The sequence below is a fragment of the Lolium rigidum genome, chromosome 5 (assembly GCF_022539505.1).
Source record: "Lolium rigidum isolate FL_2022 chromosome 5, APGP_CSIRO_Lrig_0.1, whole genome shotgun sequence".
Taxonomy (NCBI): domain Eukaryota; kingdom Viridiplantae; phylum Streptophyta; class Magnoliopsida; order Poales; family Poaceae; genus Lolium; species Lolium rigidum.
The window spans coordinates 30,594,829-30,603,568 of record NC_061512.1 but is presented as its reverse complement, the minus strand read 5'-3'; the positions used below and the strand labels follow the sequence as shown (position 1 = coordinate 30,603,568).

At 47.4% G+C, this 8,740-nt stretch overlaps 1 protein-coding gene across 1 annotated transcript; it reads left to right on the top strand.

Annotated features, from left to right (window-relative positions):
- Positions 1–310: 310 nt before the first annotated feature.
- LOC124653088 (puroindoline-B-like) lies at positions 311–799 on the top strand. The gene has a single exon (XM_047192141.1). The coding sequence runs from the start codon at positions 311–313 to the stop codon at positions 797–799; it is 489 nt and encodes a 162-aa protein (XP_047048097.1).
- Positions 800–8,740: the final 7,941 nt, after the last annotated feature.

Below are 8,740 nucleotides of genomic sequence, written 5' to 3'. Positions count from 1 at the left end.
CTTGAACAACCTACATAAGACTGCAAGTTCAGTTTCTGGTAAGCATAAAGTATGCAGTTCTAGGACAACATTACGTATGGTCTATTTTGATAAAGGAGCAAGTTTCAGTGCAAGAAACACCATCTATTTTAAAAGGTTGGACAATTTACATGTGCTTGTGAGGTAATCTTGATCAATTTCCAACCTAATTTGTAAGCATTAGAATAAGAAACACACAATGACACACAGAAGACATGTCACCTCATCCATAAATAAGTGGCATCTTCGTCTCGTATATTCATCGCCCCACCACCAAAACCACATTGACAACATGAAGAGACTCTTCCTCCTAGCTTTTCTTGCTCTGGTAGCAAGCACAGCCTTTGCGCAATACGCAGAAGCTCCAAGCGGGGACGTGGAAGGTCCCAGCGCAGGTGGTTATGAGAAATGGGCTGCAGAAGTTCCCACCATGGGCACTTCTGAGCAATGTGATCACGAACATATGAAGCTAGACTCTTGCAACGATTATTTGATGGAGCGGTGCCGACCAAAGGGGATGTTGATCAGCTGGCCATGGGAATGGATGAAGAGCAAATGCGAAGAGGTTCGCAAACAGTGTTGCCAGCAGCTGAAGCAAATGGTATCGCAGTGTCGATGCAAGGCCATCTTTAGAACAATCCAAGGTGAGCTTGGTGGCTTTTCGGGCACTCAAGAAGGACAGAAAGCTAGAGTGGTTCTGAGGGCCAAGCACTTGCCCTCCAAGTGCAATATGAGCCCAAGGTCCTGCAACATCCCCATTACCAGTGGATATTACTGGTGATGTATTTCATCGGTGACTAATAAGTTTTCACATAGCACTTTTGTGTATGTGACCAGTAAATATGATCATGGAATAATATATAAATAAAGTTTCCTTCCCCTCTCTATATGTACTTTTTTTGCAAGCATCCAATTATGTACGCATATGTTCATAAAGACATTGATGCCAACATGCGATAGAACAATAGGCTACTTGAACGTGTATATTTGGTGGTGGTTTGTGTCACATGTTAGTCTTGTTGTTTTGTTAAAGAGAGATGTTAACTTCTCCAGGTCATAAACAAGTTAGAGAACACTAATACATAATACGTTGTTTCTGACAGCATGTCTCTAACAGGCACTAAGGGATCTGTCGGAGACGGCTCGAAGGCCACCTGGATTCGTCTTCCGGTCACAGACGGGCATTAAACACTACGGGAGAGCTCCAGTCTGCCGACGGCCGCCAGCCGTCGGCACAGCAAGGAAGGCCGTCGACACAGGTTGTGCCGACGGTGACCGTCGGCGTAGCGTCGTCGGCATAGTTCTGGTCGGGGACTGCCCGATCACCGTCGGCACAGACTGGCCGTCGGCATAGATTGTTGTGCCGACGGTTATACCGTTGGCATAGTATTTCAAAAATTTTAATTTTTTTTGAAAAAAGATTTAAAATATTTTTTTGAAAAAATATATTTTTTTATTTTTCTTCTTATTCTTTTTTACTTGTTAATCTTTCACAATCACACTTACACTTAGTACACCTAATCTTAGGTCAAATTGCACTTGTAGTCAAACTTCCCAGTTGGTCATCCATCCTCACACTACTCCCACCCCAGCACGTTTAACTTCTTGGTTCTCTTTGGATGAGCTTCCATGAAAGAAATGACACCCTTGTTGTTAATACTACCATATCAATCATATTAACCCTTTGACCGTGCTACCACATCTCTATATTTTTTAATTCTAAACAATTACTTAAGTAAACAACAATGAATATATATAAATAATAATAATATAGAATTTGAAAAACAATTAAATGATTTAATTTTTGTCTTTTTATTTAATATGGAATAATTAATATCAGTAAATATGAATTTGGCAAATAATATGTCTAAATTGATCAGAAAAATAAGAGGAATACAAATATGACATCCATATCATATTTTGAACCTATAATTTAATTTACCCAAAAATCATGAGCAATAGATCAAGTACCTCTAGTTTAAATCTGGTTGACTTTATCGAAAATGAGGTGGGAAACGGCCTCGGCATGGCATAGTTTGCCGAAATGAGGTCATATTTGGCACGTGTGTGGGTCCTAGGATGGGAAGCAAGACCCCGTTCGCGGATTTCTAATCCGACCCATGGGCGACCATATTTTCATTTTTAGCGTGCCCAAACGATTTTTATTTGTGAAGCAGCTACATGGGGCGTATTTTAGTATGACGTGAAACCTCTGTGCGATGATAGTAGACCACCTACGCACCACCTATCACATGGCATGTACACGCGTTAGCTATTTGAGAATCCATGCGGTTTCCGGCGGTGTCCCGCCGATTCTGCTGGAAACTGACCGGATTTGAACTAGGGCTCAACAATCCGTCTCTCCAGAAATTCCGGAAAAAATGTTTTTAGTTCTACGATGCATCATTATATGTGCTAATTTTTGTCCGTTTAGTTTGTTCGCGAATGGGTGCACCCGCACGCCCGGTACGGCGATACTGCATGTCCCGCGGTCCCTGTTTTGGCCAGATAGCAATTTGAACGAAGTCAAAAAAATCCCACGGAGCCGCGTGGCGTCATTTTATATGTCATGGTAACTATTCCGTTTGTCAAAACTGGGATACGGCAATTATTTTGAAAAACCCTTCACGAAAAGGGCTATCACGTCCGGAGTTCTATGGATTTCAGGGGAAATGGGGTGGGAAACGGCATCGGCATGGCATAGTTTCCCGAAACGAGGTCATATTTGGCACGTGTGTGGGCCCTAGGATGGGAAGCAAGACCCCGGTTGCGGATTTCTAATCCGACACACGGGCGACCATCGTTTCATTTTTAGCGTGCCCAAACGGTTTTTATTTGTGAAGCAGCTACATGGGGCACATTTTAATATGACGTGAAACCTCCGTGCGATGATAGTAGACCACCTACGCACCACCTATCACATGACATGTGCACGCATTAGCTTTTTGGGAACCCATGCGGTTTTTGGCGGTGTCCCGCCGAATCCGCTGAAAACTGACCGGATTTGAACTAGGGCTCAACTATCCGTCACTCCAGAAATTCTGGAAAAAATGTTTTTAGTTCTACGACGCATTATTATATGTGCTAATTTTTGTCCGTTTAGTTTGTTCGCGAATGGGTGCATCCGCACGCCCGGTACGGCGATACCGCATGTCCCGGGGGTCCTGTTTTGGCCAGATGGCAATTTGAACGAAGTCAAAAAATCTCACGGATCCACGTGGTGTCATTTTATATGTCATGGTAACTATTCCGTTTGTCAAAACTGGGATACAGCAATTATTTTGAAAATCCTTCACGAAAAGGACTATCATGTCCGGAGTTCTATGGATTTTAGGGGAAATGAGGTGGAAAATGGCCTCGGCATGGCATAGTTTCCCGAAACAAGGTCATATTTGGCACGTGTGTGGGCCCTAGGATGGAAAGCGAGACCCCGGGTGCGGATTTCTAATCCGACCCACGGGCGACCATCTTTTCATTTTTAGCGTGCCCAAACGGTTTTTATTTGTGAAGCAGCTACATGGGGCGCATTTTAGTATGACGTGAAACCTCCGTGCAATGATAGTAGACCACCTACGCACCACCTATCACATGGCATGTACACGCGTTAGCTATTTGAGAATCCATGCGGCTTCCGGCGGTGTCCCGCCGAATCCGCTGGAAACTGACCGGATTTGAACTAGGGCTCAACTATCCGTCGCTCCAGAAATTCCGAAAAAAATGTTTTTAGTTCTACGACGCATCATTATATGTGCTAATTTTTGTCCGCTTAGTTTTTCGCGAATGGGTGCACCCGCACGCCCGGTACGGCGATACCGCATGTCCTGGGGGGCTGTTTTAGCCAGATGGCAATTTGAACGAAGTCAAAAAATCTCACGGAGCTGCGTGGCGTCATTTTATATGTCATAGTAACTATTCCGTTTGTCAAAACTGGGATGTGACAATTATTTTGGAAAACCCTTCACGAAAAGAGCTATCAAGTCCGGAGTTCTATGGATTTCAGGGGAAATGAGGTGGGAAACGGCCTCGACATGGCATAATTTGCCGAAACGAGGTCATATTTGGCACGTGTGTGGGCCCTAGGATGGTAAGCCATACCCCGGACGCGGATTTCTAATCCGACCCACGAGCGACCATTTTTTTCACTTTTGGCGTGTGTGAAAGCCATGAAACCTCAAACATTATAGCTCATTTATAAGAAAATTTATTTAGGTATTTGAAATATTCTATTTTTTATATTTTTCTATGATAGATCTTGTTTTTTGCAAAATTTGATATATTATACTTATTTTTCTTAGTTAGAATGATTTAGTTATGCTTTTTTGAAGACTGCCGTTGAGAAATAGGAAAAAGCTATGCCGACAGTTAAACCGTCGGCACAGTTCTGTAGTGGAAAAAAAAAGGAAAAAATGTTGTGCCGACGGCCAGACTGGTCCTGTGCCGACGGCCAGAACTGTGCCGACGGTGACCGTCGGCACCTCCAGCCTGTACCGACGGCCAAATTAACGCCGATGGTCATCTTCGTCGCCGCGCTCCGGAGGCTACTGTGCCGATGGCCCCGACATTTGGCCGTCGGCACATCGCTTGGCCATCGGCGTACGGAATTCTCCCGTAGTGAAAGTTTGTGATGCCTCCAATTCGTTTTCCGGTCATTATGTAATTGGACGCGTACAAAGCATAGACACTGGCGTCCAGATCTCCGGATAATATCACTTCCGACCTCTCTCTGATAGTTGTTTGTCATTGTTGAGTTCCAATAAGACTTTACAAAATGGCACCGATCGAGAGCCATGTTTGCCTTGCCTGAATGGTGAGCTTTGGCGGACGGAGAGCTCCGTGGATCCTGTCTCGGCCAAAGGATAGGCTCTTTCGCCTATATCAGATGCACTCTATCAAATTCTGTCCCTCCTGCAAGATTCGACCTCTAGATCAATTTGTTTGATATAGTTTGTGCTCTCTCCTCGACCAACCCGGTGGATTGGAGATTTTATTAATTGTTTTCGTGTTATTGGTCCACATAGATGAGGAATCAATGGACGCAGATGGATGTACAAGTAGTGAAGGAACAATTTGTGCGATAGCGTTCTTGGTATGTTGCTTAACCAGGAACACAAGTGTTACCACCCGATTTTGGCCAAATCAGGAGATGGGCCGTAAGTGAAGATGGACTTGAAGGACGTACACGTGGAGCATCTTCGAAGCGGCCTTGCGCTAAGAGTTTGGGCTTAACTGCCTATGTATCTGTAACATATTAGATCACATTGTAATTTAGATTAAAAGATAGAGTCTGGCCCGTGCACGGTTAGGTGCACGCCTCAATTAGAAAGTCCCTTGGACTATAAATATGTATCTAGGGTTATCGGAAAAGGAGGACAATCATCGTTCAACCAACACAAATCAGGCGCATCGCCACCCCTTTCTTCGAGGGTTTCTCCCGGGTAAGCACCATGCTGCCTAGATCGCATCTAGCGATCTAGGCAGTATACGTTTATTCGTTATCTTGTACTGCTCGTGCTGAAGCCTTGTTGATGGCGAGCAGTACTATTTATCCTTATGTGTCTAGGGGCTTGCATTGATGCTTTCGCGTGCATATCTGCGTGGCAATGCCGTCCCTCGACACCTAGCTGCCCTTACACCTACCCAGGTGTAAGGGCATCATCTTGCTTGTTCGTTACTAAGTAGATCTGATCCGTTATAGTTGCTCCTTGCTCCGCAGGGATTAGCTTAATATCTGCATAGTTAGGCCTTATGCTGGGGTCGGAGGATCCGGTAGTGCGTTAGGTGTTGTTCACCGTCCCTGCAAGGGATGTTCCGGGAATCAACGTTATGTTGGTTTTTAGGCCTCTCGTAGGGGTAGTTTGCATCATCTTTCGTAGCTGCTAGGCCCGATCGCACGTAGGACGTTCCGGTTATGCGGGGAAAACCCTAAACTGTCGTGGATCGTTTTAGCTTTGTTCTGATCAAGCGGGATCCCCATGCCATTGTAAATCCAACGTGAAACATGGGGCGATCGGCTCCTTGAGCCGATCCACGAGAAACTGACGAGCCGATAGGGCTCGTATTTAATGTTTACGTGTCTACCATGCGGGAACAATCGAAGCACTCTAACACCTTCCTCGATCGGGTCTAGGTCGGGTGGCACGCCCTAGCAACCGCCGGGACGTGGGCTGGAAGATTTGCGGGACGACGCGAGGTGCCGGGGTCCACTAAGCGGCCCCGGGAGCTTCCCGGCTCTTCGTGTTGCTTAGCCATTGCCCGTCGGTGGGTTTTGGAGGGTAACACATTCTGGCACGCCCGGTGGGACCATCTTTTGCAACATCCACGTCAACATCGGCATCCGAGATGGCGGAGGAACAGATCACATACGAGGATCTCCCTCCTGATCATAAGAAGAAGTACGATGAGCTGAAGGCTATCGTTGAAGCCGAACTCATCGGCTCCTTTGAGAAGACCCGTTCGCATGTCATCAGGTTCAAAGGATTCACGCCACAAGGCGTCCTTGACGGGGTAGATCTGTCTCTCCCTTCAGATGGACGTACCAGAGCCCTGCGACAGGAAATCAACTACGTGGTGGCCCATTCACTGCATCGGCATTCTGAGAGCCTGGTGAATTCTTTGGAGCGCGTTGCGTTCCGGGTGGTCCAAGAGATCATGGAGCGTCGGTACTCCCCTTCAGGACCTGCTCTAGGGACTCACCAAGGAGAGGTGCAACTCCACACCAGGCCACCATTGCCGTACGCGATGGCAGCTCCACATCAACAAGGTTCGCCGGCATACATTGTCTACAAGGTTGGAGGTGATCCGGGCGACTACCAGTTCTTATATGAGCCGCCCAAGGAGATCCCGCACGGATACGTGTGCACGTTTGTGCCGGACTGCAACAACTGGACACAGGCGATCCAGGCTCCAACAGGAGGGATTGCCGGAGCAGGAGTCATTATTCCGGCAGGAGGAACGACTGCAGCAGTGGGGAATTTGGGAGCGGAAGCTGAGAAACAGGCGTGGTTAGCCAAGTATACCACTGCACCAGTCCAGGAAAACTCGGCTGCCACTACCTCCACCGCAGATCAGATCAGTGCAGTCCTGAGAGATCAGTTCGGCATCTTGCCGAAGAAGAAGATAATCGGCTACTCCAAGCCGTACCCCAATGAGTTCGACCTGATCCCACTACCACCTAAGTACCGTCTTCCGGACTTCAACAAATTCAGTGGGTCAGAAGGGTCTAGCTCCATCGAGCACGTGAGCCGATACTTGGCCCAGCTAGGCATGGTTTCGGCGTCGGATCAGCTACGGGTGAGGTGCTTCTCGCAATCCCTCACCGGTCCAGCTTTTGGATGGTACACCTCGCTGCAGCCAAATTCAGTACGATCGTGGAAGCAGCTGGAGGAACAGTTTCACACCCGGTATCATTCGAAGCTGCTGAAGGCTGGTATTGCCGAATTAGCACGAGTTCGGCGGAGGCGAGGAGAGACGGTGGCTGAGTACATTCAGCGTTTCGAGATCTGTCAAGAACCGATGCTATTCGGTTCATTTAAGCGAGAAAGAAGCGATCGAGCTGGCCGTGGCGAGGCCTTGCGGCGTCATTCAAAGATCCGACGTTCCAAGTGGAGTACAACTCGTTGACGCACCTGGTCAGTAGGCTGACCTTATATGAACAGCGCCATCCAGAACTGTACCAGGACAAGTTCAAGCGCGCGGTAACTCTGGTCAACGCTGATGAGGATGAAGATCCTGCGGAAGACCAAGAAGTCGCAGTAGCTGAGTGGACTCGGACGCCAGTACCTGTGTCCTGCAAATGGGTGAACCCGCCAGGGCCTCCAAGAGGGTTGGACTTTGATGTGAGCAAAACTGAACAGATCTTCGATCTACTACTGAAAGAGAAACAGTTGAAGCTCCCACTACAAGAAAAGTTGCCATGGCCGACGAAGTTGAAGTCGCGCCGTGGTTGCTGGTGTACCATGGCCGACGATTTTGGTCCCTCCGTGGTGCATGTCAAAACTTTTTTTTTCTCGTTTTTGAGGCCACCTAGCCCGACGAAAGCGGCCAAAACGTCGCGTATGGTGGCCCGGGACGTGGTGCATCTCGAAATCTCGGGTTCGCCGGCCGAGTCAACGCAAATCCGCACCGCCGAGGGATGTAGGGCCCGGATGGCAGCCTCTCCGGCATTGTTTTTTTTCTAGATCGCGCCATCTCGTTCAACGTTCTCCGATCGAGCCGTTTACGATGCGGGATCATGGGTCCCGCATGTCATCCTCTATGAACCAAAATTCTTTCTATTCTTGGATTTTTTGACCCCCCGATTTCTAGCTACTTCCTTTTTCTTTTGATCCCTTGCCGCCTTGGAAACGTTGAGACCGCTGCTGCTAAATGGGACCCGCATGTCATCCTCTATGTGCAATCAACTTTCTTTTCTTGGAGTTTTTTTGGCACCTCAAATTTGGTCACTTGCCTTTTTCTTTCGATCCCCTGCCGCCTCTCAAACGGTGATACCGCTGCTGCTAGCTGGGACCCGCATGTCATCCTCTATGTACTATAAAACTTTCTTTTCTTGAATTATTTTTGGCACCTCATATTTGGCCACTTACCTTTTTCTTTCGATCCCCTGCCGCCTCTCAAACGGTGATACCGTCTCTGCTAAATGGGACCCGCATGTCATCCTCTATGTACTATAAAACTTTCTTTTCTTGGATTTTTTTGGCACCTCATATTTGGTCACTTGACTTTT

What these genes read in the sequence shown, in the direction of transcription:
- LOC124653088 (XM_047192141.1), top strand. Translation starts at nt 311, where the DNA reads ATGAAGAGACTCTTCCTCCTAGCTTTTCTTGCTCTGGTAGCAAGCACA.